This window comes from Lycorma delicatula, chromosome 1 (genome assembly GCF_047948215.1).
Source record: "Lycorma delicatula isolate Av1 chromosome 1, ASM4794821v1, whole genome shotgun sequence".
NCBI classification, from domain to species: domain Eukaryota; kingdom Metazoa; phylum Arthropoda; class Insecta; order Hemiptera; family Fulgoridae; genus Lycorma; species Lycorma delicatula.
The window spans coordinates 357,986,003-358,004,507 of NC_134455.1; the positions used below are offsets into that span (position 1 = coordinate 357,986,003).

The following is an 18,505-nucleotide window of genomic DNA, read 5'->3' on the forward strand; positions in this document are numbered from 1 at the left end:
GATCATCTGAAATAATACCTCCCAGTGGTTCCGGAGGCTAAACTGAAAAAAAGAGTGTCAAAAAGTAATTATAAAGGAATTACAAATTATAATTCAGTCAGTGGCAGTCATGATGATTGCTACAAGCTAGCTATTCATATGCTTTTATGAGTTAACACTACTAGTGGTATGAAGATAATTTACTAACTCTTGAGAAACGTGTTACAGTAGATCATTATAATTTCGTATTAAAATTATTATTCTTTTTGTATTAATTATAATTTATTTAAACTATGACTTCATTCTTTTAATTAAACTTTAACGAATATAATGTTTTACATTTTTTTTTTTGCTAGTTTAAAAATAAAATGTGTTTATTGTAGGATGAGCTAAATGTTATTTACTGCTTTTTTTGAAATGTATATGGTAATAGACCATGTAAAAGAAAAAAAATATATTAACAGCTAAAAACAATAAAAAATCAATTAAAGAAGCGATTATGTTTGTCTGCAGGAGAAAATCACAATAAAACATTTAATTCAAATAAACATATATTTTTAATAGTTTATCTCCGTAGTTTACAAAAATAATGCAAATTTAAAACTTATCCTGTGTGTCTTCAACCAAGTGTTGAAGGTTATTTGTTATAAAATTATATAGAAATTTCTAAATCTAAAAAAGAATGCGTTTATGATTTACATTTAATAAATGTATATAAAAATGGGTGAGGAAAGCATATACAAATTTGGGGATAGAAATGAGGAAGCTGATAAAATTTTATGTAGATTATCTTCTGCAAATACATATGACAATTGTCCTACTTTTCCTTTCTTTCGTTCTTTCCTTTTTTTTCTGTTTAACATCCGGAACCACTGTAAGGTATTTACTTCAGAGGACGAACTGGGATTATGTGTATGGATGTAAGTGATGTGTAGTCTTGTACAGTATCAGGTCGACCATTCCTGAGATGTGTGGTTAATTGAAAACTAACCACCAAAGAACACTGGTATCCGCGATCTAGTATTCAAATCCATATAAACGTTTTTACTAGGATTTGAACCTTAGAACTCTCGACTTCGAAATCAACTAATTTGCGACGACGAGTTCATCACTAGACCAACCTGGTGGGTTGTCCTATTTATTCTGATACATATAAACTTATGAAACAATGTGTGTGTGTTTAAGGAGTGAAAATAGACATTACAAAATGTGTAGCGAATGGTCTAGGAAGACAGAAAAATCTTTAATTAAAAATGTAAAAAAGAATGGTGAAATAAAATTTTATACGCAGATGATTGTAAATGGTTAATTAGACAACATTGGCAAAAATTTTCTTTGATCATGATTATTTTTTTATCTTTGCTGTTCTAATTAAAATGCTTATTTACTTTAAATGAACCACATTTTTGTAATTCTCAAATATGTCAGATAATTTATGATTTAAAACAAAATGGAGATACGAACATTAAAAATGTTCAATTTACGATTAGTAGGGTACTAAAAATACCAAAACCGCCAAAAAAAAAACAATTAACTATTATAAAGTGCTTCTTAAAAATTATAAAGTAATAATTATAATGATAATTATAACTTGTTTTCTTCTAGTTTTTAACTGTTGAAACCACAGTCAACGTTTTGTATGTTGTGTTATAAGAATAATAATAATGTTACAATCATTGATTTTTTTTATGTTAGGATCATCGACTGTAAAAAGACTAATGACCGTAATGGTCATTAGTCTTTTTCAAAATAAAAAAAACGAAAACATTTTCTTTCCCACCCTGATAAAATCAGTAGCTAACTTGTCAGAACACTAGTCACGTCAAACACATCATCCAGAAATATAATTGTCGTATAACATTAAAATTCTTAAAAGTACTTTAGATAACAAGGGTATATATTGCCCATGTCGCTAAAAACACTCAATCCATTACTAAAGAAACGTTGCCAAATCTTTCAAAATAACTGTGTAGTCATAAAATTATTAAAAAACTCATCATAATTATTTTTTCATTAAATTTACCAAAACCTCATAAATTCTTGTCTTCTATCGCGGAGGTGTACCCTTAGGAAATCACTCATTTTTTTTCTTTTGTCAGTGTTGCTAACGGCCTTCACTTCAATTTTACGGGTATCTGATGCCTTGAAGATTGAATATTCCGATCCTCCGCTGTAAGTTACAGAGGATGTTTTGGTGCCAACATCAGATGACACGATTCAGTTTGTGCGGTTAGGAATGAAAAAGATTCACTCCCCGCTAAAGCGTATGGTGGCTGAAATCCTCGCCCTCACTTAAAGTTCTCCGTGTTTTTGGAGGGTCAATTGTTGGTCGTAAAATATCTTCTTTTTCAAATACCTCTACCTCTAGCTTCTGAGTTTCCTATATAGAGATTTTTTATCAATTAATACTTTCACTTCTGACTTTCTCTGTCATAGGTTTCTCTTTGCTTCACCGTGGAACTGTTCGAAGACTCATTCCTCAATAAAGAAAAATAATTTTCTGTTTAATGACATCTGCTGTTTTCTTTATCGGTTTCTGGCTGTCTTCTCTGGTTGGATGATTTCAAAATTTTTTATTCACAGTACGTTAACTGTACTTACTAACGCCGATGCTAGCTCCGCAATTACATCTTTCACTTTGAAAGAAACTGCAGTAGCCGCAGCAACGTGTGCGTACGATACAACCTTCAGCGATCAATTTTGGAAAAGTATTTCTCGCTTTGAAGTAGCTCACTTTTTGAATTGTTTTAACCTCTTGGTTTGCTACTTCATTCTTGTACGTTGGACAGTTTCTTCATCTTGCAATATGATTTATAAAACAGTTGACGCAGAAAGGTGAATCCCTGCATTGGTTGTCAGGATGCAGTGGCTCACCACAAACACAGATCTATTTCCTAGTGTATTGTGCCGCTGTTTATCTAAATCGCTGATATCAAAAGCACCACTACAAAGAATTCGGGATGAACGGATGGATATCCTGTTTTTTCGTTTTTCACTAGCCTATGTTTCCTCAGCACATATTTTCAGGACATAAAATCTAATTTCTTGAACTTGTGTTTGTTTTTTATTGGGTTATTTCACATCATATTTCTCAGAATTAAATTCTTTATAAGGTTCTATAATAGATTTTACGCACTTCTTAATCATTTAACAAAACTTCTCTATTATAAACGAAAAAAAAGTGTTTTTAGATAACAGTTTTTTTGTTTTACGTCGGATATGAAAACTACTAGGAAAGTGGTTCCTATTTTATTCAATTTTTCAGATCAAAAACTATAAGCAACTATGAAGTTTATCCCTGCGTTAACAGAATTTCAGTTTGATTTTACTCCACCTTTTGTCTAGGAATCAGGCTGGAAATTTTGTTAGACGTTACTCGCCAACGAGCGTTTCCGGATCATTGTTTAAATGAACTTTTCTATTATATTCGCTAGTATAATGAGCTCAAAAAGCGCCGGTAACATTACGAGTATCATCCTGGTGTGTATGTTGTCGAGTGTTCCTAGTTCAACCGGGATATTTAGAGACTATCAAACCAAAATTGTTTATATAAACACAATTTATTACTTTAGAGACTTATAAAAAAAAAAAAAAAATAATAATTACAATAAAAATTATAACCCAAATAATAATAATAATGACAATACATAAAAATATTGTATATACTCGTATAACATAAAAAATAGTAAAATAAAAAGAAACAAGATTTATTTAATAAGAGTTAAATTATATACACCAGAATACAGAGTAATTTAATTAAAGTATAAGTACTGCTAATATTAATACTTAATATTGCATTAACAAGAAAACACTAGAAAAGTTTAAAATTGAATTTCGGCAAATGTTATTACTTCTACTGTTAACAATAGAAAGAACAACCCTACACTTTATGAAATAATATACAATCATTTTGACTATTTTTTACCAATAATCACCGCAAACATTTCGGCATTAACCCACCGTCCACAGTGGAATGTTCGTGACGTACTCCTTATTCGTTGTTACCACACGCTTACTGATATCGCTGTGACCGTAACCGCGTTAAACTCGGGCTTCCGAAACTACGCACTGTTATTACCTATTATCACGACTGTGCCGAATACGGCCTAGCAGAAATACTCACCATCTCGGTAGTTCCTTTTTTCCCCTTTCTTTTTCCTTTTTAGTCTCCAGTAATTACCGAGACTGAGATAATTATTGAGATAATACCTCAGAGTATGATATGTATGAGTGTAAATGAAGTGTAATCTTGTACAAAATTCAGTTAGACCATTCTGGGGACGTGTGGTTAATTGAAACTCAACCACTAAAGAACACCAGTATCCACAATCTACTATTAAAATCCGTGTAAAAATAACTAACCTTACTAGGACTTGAATGCTTTGGACTCGACTTTCACATCAGCTGATTTGAGAAGACGCATTCACCACTAGACCAACCCGGTGGGTTATCTCGCTATTTCCTAGCAGTATTTATATCCTCTGACCTGCAGAACCAGTACCCGCCTCATCCCTTTAATTGTTAAAGCGTAATAATTTTCATCGTCCGCGTTCTTACGTTTTTCTATAAGTTCTTATGCCAGTCCGCTTACCTTTCTGGTCGAACAAGAGCTTTTGGAGGTGCCATTGTCTGTAATACAAAGAACAGATTCTTAAACGGACGCGTTACTCTGAAAAAAGAATCCATTTTAGTTTTGTGATTTTTCTTTTCATTATTATTTTCTCTTTCTTTCTTTCTTTTTAATGGAAAAAATTCATTACCCTGGTCCTTTATATGGTCCTGAGCAGTTTGTGATCTATTACGGATAGTTTAATTGGTTAAGCATGAAAAAAAATGATATTTTTTTCCTTTCTACAAATAATATGATACATAAACAGTTGACATTTCTTTTTACAAAAAAACAAAGATTAAATTAATGTCCATTGTAATGTATCGTAATTAATTCTTTTAACGGATGAATAACAAGTGTCGAGTTTTCACATTGTATGTTTATACCATAGTAATATTTTAACAGTTGTAATTTTCTATGATATTATGTAGACCGTTAAATTAGTCTTATGGGGTAAGAGATTAGAAGTAAAATCAATAATAGAATCTATTTCCAATTATCTAGCAAAATGTTTTTCAGTTGTTTCCAAACCAAAATATGGTTTGTAACATTAAATTAAAAATTAATAATAGTAATGATAAGTAAAATACAATTCCTAAATTATTTTTTTTTTTCATTTAATTACTTATATATATATATAGTATATTATTACATTATATCTTTTCATACACAACATAACTGTAGTAATTAATGTTGGAAAAGATTTGGGATTTATATTCTTAAAATTAGTTTTGAAATTATTAAAAAAAGACTTTTGTTTATTTAGTTAGTAAAAAATATTTTGGAATTGATGAAGGTGATGTTATGGATTTACGGTTCTGAGGTGAACATTATAGTTTGTATAATACAGCTCTTAATCATTCTTTATCAAATTGAGAGGTTTTTGTTTTACTGAAGTGGACTATTATAAAATCAGTAAACACAGATGCTCTTCTTAAATATTTAAAACACATATCAACCTATTTTAATTCATATAGGTTTTCATAAAGTTTTAGTCATATATTTATAGTACTGTCTTAAGATATATTTTGATATCCGTTGTTTAATTAAACAAGAGCCATTTGATTTTCGGATAGGTATGCAATTTCAGATACTGGTTTAAGGGATTTTTTTGTTTATATAGATTATATAAATAAGTAAAGCAAAACAACCAAGTTTATTATACATCTACTAGTAATATATATCAAGAATTTTTTTGTGGCAAAGAATATACATAATGACACATTTTAAAGTTTTGAAGAATTGAGTGTCTATAGCAGTGCAACGTTGGATTTGTAAATACAAAACTTTGACATACGAAACTGTTAAAGTATGTTTCTCGCTGTGTAACATTCTTTTTTTAAGGCTGCTTATATTATATTATAATGAAGAGCATTTAGTAGCATATATTATTTATAATATATTAGGTTTTTTCGTACAACTGAAATAATTATTATTATATCAAATAAAACAGATTAGATTATCATTGTACTACATATTAAGTATATTGAATACTGGCAATAATTTTTTTAACCATAACTAACATTTTTTCATGTTACCCAGTTATTACCGGTGAGCAACGCCAAACTCAATTCCCACACGTGTACGGTTGTCTGTTGTACGTAATTAATAAACCCCACTGTAGTTCTATCAAACGCTCCACGTATTGATTCACTTACACACAGAGGAATTCCTTTAAAAAAATATTAACCACAAATCTCTATTTATTTTTCACTAATAAATTTGCTTTTTAATTTATTTTTAAATAAAGGAATTAAAAATACGATTTTTTAAAACCGAAAGTTAATTATTATTAAAATTAAACACTTTTTCCTATTAAGATTAAAATAAACCCATAACCTCTATCTTAGTTGCTAACTAAAATCGCACATTTGGAAGGAGGATATAGTTAACAACTAAATCCTACAAATATGTTATATCCTTCCAAAGATGTTGTTTTGGAAAAGGAAATATTTTAAAAGTTTTTATACAACCTATGTATTTTCTAAGAAATATATGAAATTTGCTTTCATAGAAAACGAAAGTATAATTTTAAAACGAGTGATCCTTTCATTTAGCCTATAAGCAGAGGGCATAAAATGAGCAGTTTTATAAAAATAATACACTGTAAAATTACTAGTAAACATATGGTTATATAAACAGCTTATTTATATTAGGTATAAACATTTTTAGTCTATCTTCACGTAGACGTAAACAAAATTTTCGTGAAACGAGTTTTTTTTTGTACATTACAAAAGTGAGTGATACTAATTTTGAGCAACGTTGTGCAATCAAGTTTCGTGTTAAACTCTGTGACAATGCTACTAAAATCTTTTCAAAATTGATAAGACGTATGGAGATGACCCTTTGTCACGAGCCCAAGTTTTTAGGTGGTTTAAAACATTTTAAGATGGCCCGGAATCTTTTGCGGACGATCCACGCTCTGGAAGACAGTTAATGTCAGAAAGTGACAACAATATTGAGCGAATCAGATATTTATACGGAACTACCGGAAATTAACTGTAAGAATGATCGCAGAACAATTGAATTTGAACCGTACTACAGTCCATCAAACTTTGACAAACGAATTGGATATGAAAAAAGTTTGTGCAAAATTGGTCCAAAAAAATCTCACTGTTGAACAGAAAAACAACTGGGCGGAAGTGTGCCCCGATCTTCTAGGGAGAATTCAAAATGACCTTGATTTTCTAAAAAAAATGTTATTACTGGTGATGAATCTTCGATATATGAGTACGACTCAGAAATAAAACGCCAGAGCAAGGAGTGGCACACTTCAAACTCGCCACATCCCAAAAATTCAAAAATCAAAACCATGCTAATTTGTTTTTTCAACAGTAATGGCATTGTCCATAAGGAGCTTTTTTCTACAGGACAGACTGTAAATCAATGTATTTACCGAGAAAATCTTGAAAGACTGCGGAAAAGAGTTGCCAGCATGAGACCAGCCATCAAAGATAACTGGATGCTGCATCATGACGATGCACCTTGTCACACTGCACTCTCAATTAATGACATTAGGAAAAATAAAACATTCCTGTAGTTCCTCAACCACCTTGTTCACCTGACTTGAGTCCTTGTGACTTTATCTTGTTTCCGACTTTGAAAATCACCGCAAAAGATGCGATTTTGAAACAGTAGAAAACATAAAAAATGTAACCGACTATGTAAAGGATATTCCGGTTTCTGAGTGCCCACACTGCTATGAAGAGTGGAAAAACCGTTTGACGCGTTTCGTGGCTTCCCAAGGAAACTATTTCGAAGGTGACAGAGGCCATGTATAATTGAATTGTAAATAAAAAGTTTTTCTGCACCAGTCTACTTTATTTACAGACCTCGTATTACATTCGTAATAGTCAGTTAAATATTGAAATCATTTATACTTTTAATCACAGGATACGTAATAATTTACGAAGCCAAACCTCTTCAAAACCAATTTTAAGGAATTGAATACTGATTTGACAATAAGCTTCTGTATATATATTTATATATATGAGTAAGAAATACCAATCAGTTAGTCATTCTTTCACTGGTTGTTGCTAAAATTGTAAAGTAATCAGATATTATTTTGCAGGCTTTGTTTTGGAAGAGACGATAAAATATCTGTAAAAAGATATCTGGAATATAAACTTAATATTACAAGTAGAACTTTAGAAGAGTGAATACTTTAAAGGATGTGTTTCTGGGCACATCAATTAAAGAATGAAAATCAGGTATTTTCCTATGGTAAGCGTGCTTGTTAATAAACCTAACTTCTGAAGAACATAACTAATTACTAGTAGTTTTCAAGGTAGAATACATTTAAATTTTATTTTGTTTAAGTAAAAGGAGTTATAAAGTGGATTAATACTGGGTAGAATTAAAATGCAGCAGTTATTTTAAGCCTTTAATAGCAACAGGTGAGGCAGGAATATCAGTAAGGACATGAAGAAAGGGAGAAGCATAGTTAAGAGTGCATTGCCGTACCAGTCTGCACTGCGGAATATAAGTGCCAAATATTCTTCAAAATTTCTTGGATTTTTGCCATTTATTGCAAAAAATTATTCGTACGGAATGATGTGATAAGTTAATACAATAGAGAGACAACATTTAGAAGCTACGATGCAGCAGAGATATTTAGTTTGATTCGTACTTGTGAGCGGAATATGAAATGAAGAATGGTCACGTAAATTTCTGATACGGATACACCACGATGGATGCGCTGAAGCTAACTAGGGGAAAATGGAGGGTGGAAGTAAAAGAGGCCATGTAGGCCAGAATTAAATTGTTTGTGTTCGTTTGAAACGATAAATGATTATGGAGAGATAACTGCATTTGTAGATATCGACTAAAATAATAAATGTAATTCATTCTTTCATTAACTGTACTTCTCTTAATTAACAAATTATCTTTCAAATTTTATCGTAACAAATCTAAAAGTCGTCTTTGTAAAGCGTAAATATTTTATTCTTTCCTTTGCTTATCTTCTAAGTTCTATGCAAATTCTGAGTAATATCTTTAAAAAAAAATAATCCAATTTTGAAAGTTGAGCACTTCGTATCCTCGGAAAAAACTGTTAACATAATTTAGAAGTATTTTATGTGGTCGGAAAATCAAGGCTCACAACAAATATTTTGCTTTTCTTTAGCGATATTATAATTCTTAAAATTTTGTAGCAAAGCTGCGAAAGAAGCCTAAATGAAAAAAATAAATAAATAAAAATAAAACATTTAATATGAAACTATTAAAGTTAATTTTAACCCAAGAACAAAATCAGAAGTACACTTTAAATAATAATCAAGGTGGTTATCATATACTAATGGTTTTTTTATTTTTCTGTTTAGCCTCCGGAACCACCGTAAGGTATTACTTCAGAGGATGATATATATGAATGTAAAAGCAGTGTAATTTTACAGTCTCAGGTCGGCCGTTCCTGAGTTTTCTTACTAACTGAAACGCAACCACCAAATAACACCGGTATCCACAAATCTAGTATTCAAGTCCATATAAAAGTAACTGCCTTTATTAGGATATGAATCTTAGAAATCTCGACTACAAAATTTTTTGTTTGCTTCAAATTAATCGATTATAGCAAAATTAAATATCGATTATATATTTGGATTAATCCAAATAAATAGATTAATTTGAATATTTATATATCGAAGCCTTTGGTGAAAAATAAACTTTTGAGTAAAAAAAAAATACTAAATCAAAGATAGCTAAAGAAATTTTACATGTAATTATAATTAAGAATTGTAGAATTTTAATCTTTCTATTAAAATTTAAAATAAAAAAAAAATACAGTATTATTCAAAACTTAATCGCAATCCATATACCTGGTTAAAAAAATTGTAAAGCCATACACGAGGAGAATTACGAGAAAAATAGAATTCTAATTAATTTGTAAAACACTCACATTAAAAATATGAAAGAATTTTACTAAAAATTTATCCGTATCCTTATTACTCCTCCTCTCCTGCAACAGAGAAATTTAATAAATTCTTATCTTATATTTTATATAATATAACACCACCTTCATATTAGACAATAAAACTTTGTAGACTTTTTAGACAAAACTTCAAACTTGTTAGAATAGAAGACTTGATATCTTCAATACAAAAATTGAAAATTCCTAAAACTTCGCTAAACGAGAAATGTGACTGAACAAGAATTATTTGACAAAGAGGCTTATAAGAAAACCACATATCTGCCTCGGTCAATTTCAACTAGAATATCTCCGGATGAATTTTTCAATTGTAATGAAACAAAGACCAGCAAAAAAAAATTAAAATTTTGTTTCTTATTCATGATGCACTATATAGGTAACCACTACAGAAATGGATTTAATTTCAAATTAATAATTTTACCATATAGAAGTATTTTGAACATCGAAAAAAAACAATAGCTGACAGATGCTTGGTTTAAATTTAATTTAATGTAAATAGAACATTTAATAAATATTATATTTTACGGGTATTATTTGTAAATATATATATATATATAAGGAATTTTTACAAAAATAAATATTTGGATGAGATATGACAGGTTATTCAGTTTATTAAACAATAACTTATGTCTCTGATAAAATTCGAGTTATTAAAATAACCATATACTCTTGTAAATTTATTTAACCAACATTTCGAAGAATATTTAATATAGATAATATTACAGTAAAATAACTTTTATAAAAAAAATTAGCAAAAATTAAAACATAAGAATTAAATATTAAAATATTATATTTATTAAAGTATAATTAAAGAATGAAAGCATAATTAAAACAAATTATAATTATTATAGAGTTAGTTTTGTATTTTAATTTGTATGAACTTTATTCATATAATATTACTCACAATCAAATTCTATTTAAATTTTGTTCAAAATGACTATTACGTTTAATACCCATTTAACAAAGTTATTTTATGCAAAACATAAAATAATGTTTTTCGATCCCAGTGTTTTGTATTTTACCTCAGATTTCTCAAAATTATTAAAAAAAAATTTTTGAACCTATTTTTACAATTTTTCAGATCAGATTATATATAAATTCAGTAAATATACTCCCTTAATTTGGGGCCCATTAATTACAATCTGGCTTAATTTTACCTAAAATTCATAAATCAGGGTGAAATCTTGTTTAAATGTTTATATGAACTTTCTTCTATGTTTTACCAATAGAACACCTCCTCTCACTCTCTCTCTCTCTTTTCCTGTTTAGCCTCCGGTAACTACCGTTTCGATAATTCTTCAGAGGATGAATGAGGATGATATGTATGAGTGTAAATGAGTGTAGTCTTGTACATTCTCGACATTCTTCGACCATTCCTGAGATGTGTGGTTAATTAAAACCCAACCCCACCAAAGAACACCGGTATCCACGATCTAGTATTCAAATCCGTGTAAAAATAACTGGCTTTACTAGGACTTGAACGCTGTAACTCCCGACTTTCCAAATCAGCTGATTTGGGAAGACGCGTTAACCACTAGACCAACCCAATGGGTAATTGAACACCTCCTCAAATTGCGTAACATTACGTGTGAATCACTCTATATAAATAAAAGTTAATCATAAAAGGTTTTATTTGTTTACTTTCTATTTATGAGCATGAATAAGAGAAAATTTATAAAAATAAATATAAATTTTAATATTAAATCAAGACGTTCGTTAAAACTTCGCCGCTAACAGACTGCTGAAGTAGAGGGCACGGCGTAGTCAACGAATATGACCTAACCCAAAAATGAAATGAAAATGGAGAAAAAATTTAATAATAAGCATGAAAAAATTATATTGCAGATCAGTTAGATTTGTAATAAAGAATACTTACAAAAATTACCTGGAATTTAGTTAGACAACTTTTTTTTCTTACATTTGATGAACCGCGGGACTCGAATATGTCTTTTATTCCTCAAGAAGGTGGGTTAACGAATCGTGCCACTAGGTTACAGTACGTATTCCTCAAAAATGTGGGTTTACGAATTGCGCCTCTAGGTAGCAATACTTAAAGGCATCTCTGAATTTACGAATGATCTCGTACAAACACTTGATAATGTACTTGAAATTATAAAATTTAAAAGAAAATATATTACAACTTGTTTTAATAGTAAATGATCTTATGCAAATGAAATTACTGAACACGAAACAATTTTTTTTATTTCCATCACTACATAAAAACAAATAAAAGTATTAGTTTACAAGAAATTATAAGGTGTAATAAAACACAGAAAACATGAAGAGTAGGAAAGCTGTCACATTTGTTGCAAATGTGGCAACAAAGATTTGGTACATAAAACAGAAATAAATTCGATTGGTAAACTTTTTATTCTATTGTTAGAACTATTTGAACTATTTGATGAAGAAACAAAAAGAAGTTCATTTAATAATAATAATAATATAAAACGTGTGTCCACGGATGCGATAAAGATCGAGGGTTGTACTTAAAAAGTAAAAAGTGCAATACTCCATAACGGATCTTCAATTCGTGAATACCATTTTACTAGTTTTATTAAACAAACTCTTACTGGGCCGGTAAGAGATTTGTAACAAATTTCTCCATTTTTGCTTATTATACGGAACGCTAAAACATTGTTTATTATCTATTATTGTATATCAATTGTCTGTTACATATATTTAACATGTATTTTTTTTTAAACAAAATTCTAAATGAATTTTGATAATAGAAATATACTTACATTTTGTGATATCAGTATAATTTTGTTAAAATCAGTTTTATATATATTACAGAAATGTTTGTTTTTTGAGCGGAAGAAATGATATCTGCGAGACTTTTACCGTACGGTTTACAATTTCGTTGTAATTTATTTGGTTTGTTATATTTTGTACAAGGAAAGTCGAAAAGTATAAAATACTTTATGGTAAGTAAATACTTTTATTTTTTCTTTCAGAAATAAATTATCGATTATTTCTCGACACAGTTCGTTCTATTTCGGTACGTATATATTTAAACGGACTTTTACTTGTTACATAATTTTTTTTAATCCCAATACTGGTATTAATCTTTATACCTTTATACCTATATTAAACCATAAATTTACTTTCTAGGTTAACTGGCAAAACAATTTAAGTTCTACAAATGTCTGTCTTAAGTTAGAATAGATGAGCACGGTGGGAGTATGAAATTTTGTGGCTTAAATGAAACTTAAAATAAATGGTTCAGTGGCACGGGAAATTTTAAGATATTACAACTAAAACTTTTTCGTATAAAACTGTATGTTGTTTAATTAATTCTGATGTAATTTTAAAAAGTTAATTCTTAGTCCATAGTATTTAAACCTCATGATAAATTACACCACAGATTAAACTTAAAAAGTTGTAATAGATTTGTATTTCATAATAATTATTGAATCACCCTAAATAAATAAATATATTTATTTTAAGTATTCAAAAAATATTTTTTTACATTAAAAAATGAGAAAAAAACGATTAAGAGAAAAATGGGGAGAAATGACCCTGTATAGAAATTTAAAAAAAGTGAGGTAATTACTCTAATTCTCATTGGTCATTCAAATTACACATTGTAAGAAGACTGATATAACAAACCCGAAGATCGGATTCCTACCAATTACCACAAAAGTAGTAGAAATATAATAATGGACGGAACCCATAAAGGGGCTAAAAGGAAACTTTCAGTAAAGATATCATATCCGTTTAACAATCGTCCTTTGTAATACAGTCCACTGACACACTTAAACAAATGTTGTCCCGTGAGAAGAGTTACCAGACTCAGATTTGGATATTCAAGGGAAAACGTGAGAGTGGACAACATTCTCACACTTCGAGTTGGGTCTAGTCCTGCAGGTAAAGAGGATGGGAGTAAATACTATAGGGAAGACCAGTCAACAGTAAATTTTGCGAGATGTGAGTCTGCGAGGAGAGTCTGCGAGAAAGCGCCACGATATTGGAGTTATAATGCGAGTTTGAAGCTAGAATATTCTGCGAGGAGATCTGTGAAGGAGGAAATTTCTATTTCAGGTTCAACGTAAATTAAGCTGAAGTCATAAGTAATTCCAGTACACCAAGATAAGAAGTCGTTCAGTGAGTTACTGTTAGACTATAAATGAAAGAAGTAATATACTAAATTTCATTCATAAACTCTAAGGGCAGTTTCATTTATGAACAACAAAGATATTTGCAGTGAAAAAACATTATATTTGTCTTATCTTTTGCAATATTACATGGATTTTGACTTTTGTCAGTGTGACTGAATTCTTGTTTTCATTAATTAATGAAAATTAATGTGAATAAATACTGACGATTACTTTAAACTTTGTTTTGTATGTAATCAATCTGTTATTTTTATTATACTTATTATTGTGCATGTGATTACGATTATTATTATTATTATTATTTGTTATTACTGAGATTTTTTATTAGTATTACTGTTTGATATTTTCATTATCATTCTAATTATTATCGTGAGTTATTTGTTATTTTCGTTTATTATTATTATTATTATCCCACACTTTCACAGCTTTTACTTTTGCCGGTGACATTCCTTAAACTCGGAGTAATTTATACCAACGAGATAAGGCTTGGTATTGTTACTAAGTGCCTTCCAGGCAATATGGCAGGTGTCAATTATCACTCTCTTTGCATTAGCGTGTGGGTCTTCCACTGGATCTTCAGTTTTTCAAGACTGTTGTGCAAATTAGATGGTATTATTCCCTCCGCAGATATAATTATTGGGATTATATAAACTTCTTTTTGATTCCATATTTCTTTAATTTCAAAAACAATATCTGTATATTTCTGCAGCTTCTCATTGTATTTAGTGTTGATGTTGTTACTTGATGGGATGGCTACGTCTATTAGGTAGTTACTTTTTCCATTTTATCAACTACTACTAACTCTGGCTTATTACAGTTGATGAGTTTTGATGTTATGGTTCCAGAAACTTTTTGCGTTGTTGTTCTCCAAAAAGGAGGCTGGCTCATTAGTATAGTAGGTTCTTTTTTGAAACACTAACTTGTATCTATTGCAGAGTTCTATGTGTATAATTTTTGTCACGTTGTTGTGCCTCCTGGTGTACTACGTCAGACCTAGAATCGGAGAGCCAGTGTGGTTTATTGTTTCATTGTGTTGCATACATAGCCTACATTTGTAGTTGATATTTTCTTTAAGAATAACTCTCTTATAATTTCTTATTACTACTACTTGATCCTGTATGCTACACATAAACCCCTCCTTCTCAGAATGTGATTTTCCATGCACAAGCCAATTATTTGAAGCTGCTTTGTCGACTCCTTCCTGCTCTAGACGGTGCCTATATCTCCCATGCAGCTCTTTTCTTTCCCAATCTAGAATTTTATCTGCATTATTCTCTTTCTTGTGTTTTACGTTTATAGTCCTGTTGGCTAGGTTTAATGGCGTATAGTTTTGGTCTGCCGCTACGATGGCTTGATAGAAGGGGTGTTGCCTGCTATGGAAGTAATACCTTAAGTTTTCGTTCTGAGCGTAGCATAGATTTTTAATATCGAGTACTCCTCTTCCACCTTCCTTTCTCGGGATCGTGAATCTTTCTTTTGGCGAGTGGATGTGGTAGGACTCTTCTTGGTAGAATATCTTTCTAGTGAGTCTGTTCAACTCGTCTAACTCTGTTTCACTGTACTTTATTATACTTAATGCTTACGTGGTAATGCATATGTGTTCACTGCCTTCACTTTATTTCCCCCATTAAGTTCGGATTTTAAACTTAATTGTAATCTCTTTTCATACGTTTTCTTAAGTTTTTCCATAATGGCTTTGTGCTCCAATTTTATCATTTGATCGCATCCTAGGTACTTGTACACGTCCTCTTCTTTCATATCTTCTATGCTACCCAGGGCCTGCGGGTCGTAATTTTGCGCTTGGTGGAACTTTCCCTTCACAATGGCGTTTATCTTGTTTTTACTTATTCCTAGGTCCATTTTAATGTCTTCGCTGAACATTTCGACAAGTTTGAGCAGTTACTGCAACTGATGTTAAGTCCTTCCATAAATCTTTAAATCGTCCATATAGAATAGGTGTGCCAGTTTGTAATCCCCTGCTCGCGATTTTATATTTTAACCGTAACTTGCCTCCTTTAGCATGCTTGAGAGCGGGTTGATAACCACACAGAACTAGAGCGGGATCAGGGCGTTCCCTTGAAATATTCCTCTAGTTAAATTTATGGGTCCTGTTTGTATTTAGTTTATGCAATGTTTGTATTTACTGTTTGCAATTAGTATCGTGATCCAAGCACTCATTGTAAACCTAATCGTTTTTTCATCAACTTGATAGGTTTCTAAGATCTTCGTCAGGCACACTATCGAATGTCGTTTTATAGTCTGTATTGGCCATCCACACAGTTCTTTTAATGTATCGGGCTTGTTGCGTGGTTACTGTAGCTATGATTATATGTTCTTTGCTCCACCTCGCGGCTTTTGCACATCCCTTCTGCTTCAAATGGAGGAGTTGGTTTGTTGGTTTGCAGGTGCTCGTAGATTTTGTTGGTAATAATTGCTGTCAGTATTATTATTATTATTATTATTATTATTCTCTTGGGCAAGCCCAGTAAAAAGCATCCTGGCCGGCCCAAAGGCAAGGCGCAGGAGTTATAACTATTGTTCTGACATGCATTGTATATGGTAACATGAACTATTGAATACTATGGGTGAAATATATGAATGAAAGACAAAATACCAGACATAAAAATTTATGAACTGCCAGATGTTAACGGCCATTGTCCCCCGTCTGCAGCTCCATCTGATGACGATCAGGTGGCCCCTCAAGAACAGGCGTTATCTTATCGCGCGAGCTTGTGATGTACCGACGGACCAAGCGGCATGTATCCAGCAACACAGCCTTCTGCATTGGTCGGAACAGATTTGCTGGTGCTCCAACGGATCTTAATGAACCATGCAGAGAATGCGGAATCTCTCCCATCGCGCCCAAAACCACCGGGACCACTGTTACGCTCTCCTGGTCCCAAATCTCCCTGACTTGTTCTGCAAGATCCCTATACTTCACTAGTCGGGATTAGACTTGCATCTCGCAAGATGGCAGAGTAAAATTCTTCAAGTCGCCTGTGAACAGAAGAAAAGCGCTTGTACCAAAAGTTATGTACTCCATCAATCCCAGGCGCTCTCCAATTATGGGTTTTCCTAATTGCCTCCTGTACATCTTCTAGAGTGATTAAATTATCTACCATTGTCTGGACTCTATCAACTCGTTTTCGCTCCTCACGAATCCACCTTTCCCCACTGTTATGCTGTGAGGAACACGACCAAAGCGGGCCCCAATAACCCAAGACCTCCTCACTAGTAGGGGACGCGTTCGCCTGAGGTTGTTGCTGAGGTGAAACCTGCAACTGCTTATACAGCTCCTTTTGATTGGTACGGAACAAGTGAGCTTGTTCCCGGCGCATGTTACTCTGCCGATACCGCCGCAGCCGACATGACAATACCATCAATCGTTGCTTTAACAAATCCAGGACTTCATGGCCGGTGGTGTTTTCCGGGTTCTCATATGTTCGGATTATCGACTCCGCCGCCGATCGGATCCTTCCACTGGGGTTAGCAGATGTTAAGAAACTGGACAAACGACCAATCTCTTTTCTCAGCTCATCGACTTTCCTACACAGTCTCTCCTCCCAAGGTGGACGCTGGGGACTCTTACGCATTGCAGAAGCGACGATTCGCTGGCCATTCGCTTTGACTGCCGTAATCGCACCGATGTACACTAACTCATGGAGCTCAGTTATGGAGGGTACTAATCTTACTTTTTCTTCAAGAATCTCATTAATAAGGCTCACTATGTTCCTCGTTCCGCCATTAACCCTCAGCCTTGGTATACGCTGTCTGGCCGACGGATCCATACCACCATACAGCATCTCTTTCTCAGCAAATTGATCGGAGAGGGGATTGTCGGTTCTTATCGTTTCTTCTACAGTACTTTCATCTGAAGATGGGCTAGACAACAACCCCAACTCCCTAGAAACATCAGCTCGGATTAACGCCACCACATCCGCAGGAACCCTATTAGACTTAAAGAGGGATCTGCGCTGATCCAGGATGTTTTGGACAGACTTACATCGTAGCTCAGGGAACTTCTCAACCATCGCTTGGTGCAGCGGAACACTATACGGTTTCATGTCCGATTCCATTTTTGTTATAGTTAGGTAGGTACGGTAAAGGAAGGCATTATGTTCATCTGTCCATTTAAACCGCTTCCTACCCCGGGGTTCTACAGCACTGGGTGACTGAACTTCAGCCACAACAGAAGCCACAGAAGACGTTCCAGGCCTTGTGGTACCATTAGGTGAGGCGCCGCCACTCGCTCCAACACTCCTCACCCCAGACTGAACATCACGACGGCTCCGAAGGGTGTCAGCCCGCAACACCCTACCGCCCCGACATTTATTCACATCGTTGTTATATTATTGTTGTTATATTATCGTTGTTATATTA

General features: G+C 32.3%; 1 protein-coding gene across 1 annotated transcript in view; it reads right to left on the bottom strand.

Moving 5' to 3' along the window:
• LOC142317920 (uncharacterized) overlaps window positions 1-17,928 on the bottom strand; it is a 29,573-nt gene extending 11,645 nt beyond the window's left edge. Inside the window, exon 1 of the mRNA XM_075354459.1 lies at window positions 17,164-17,928. Coding sequence (XP_075210574.1) covers window positions 17,164-17,928 — 765 coding nt within the window. The remainder of the gene's footprint in view (window positions 1-17,163) is intronic.
• Between the last annotated feature and the right edge of the window lie 577 nt (window positions 17,929-18,505).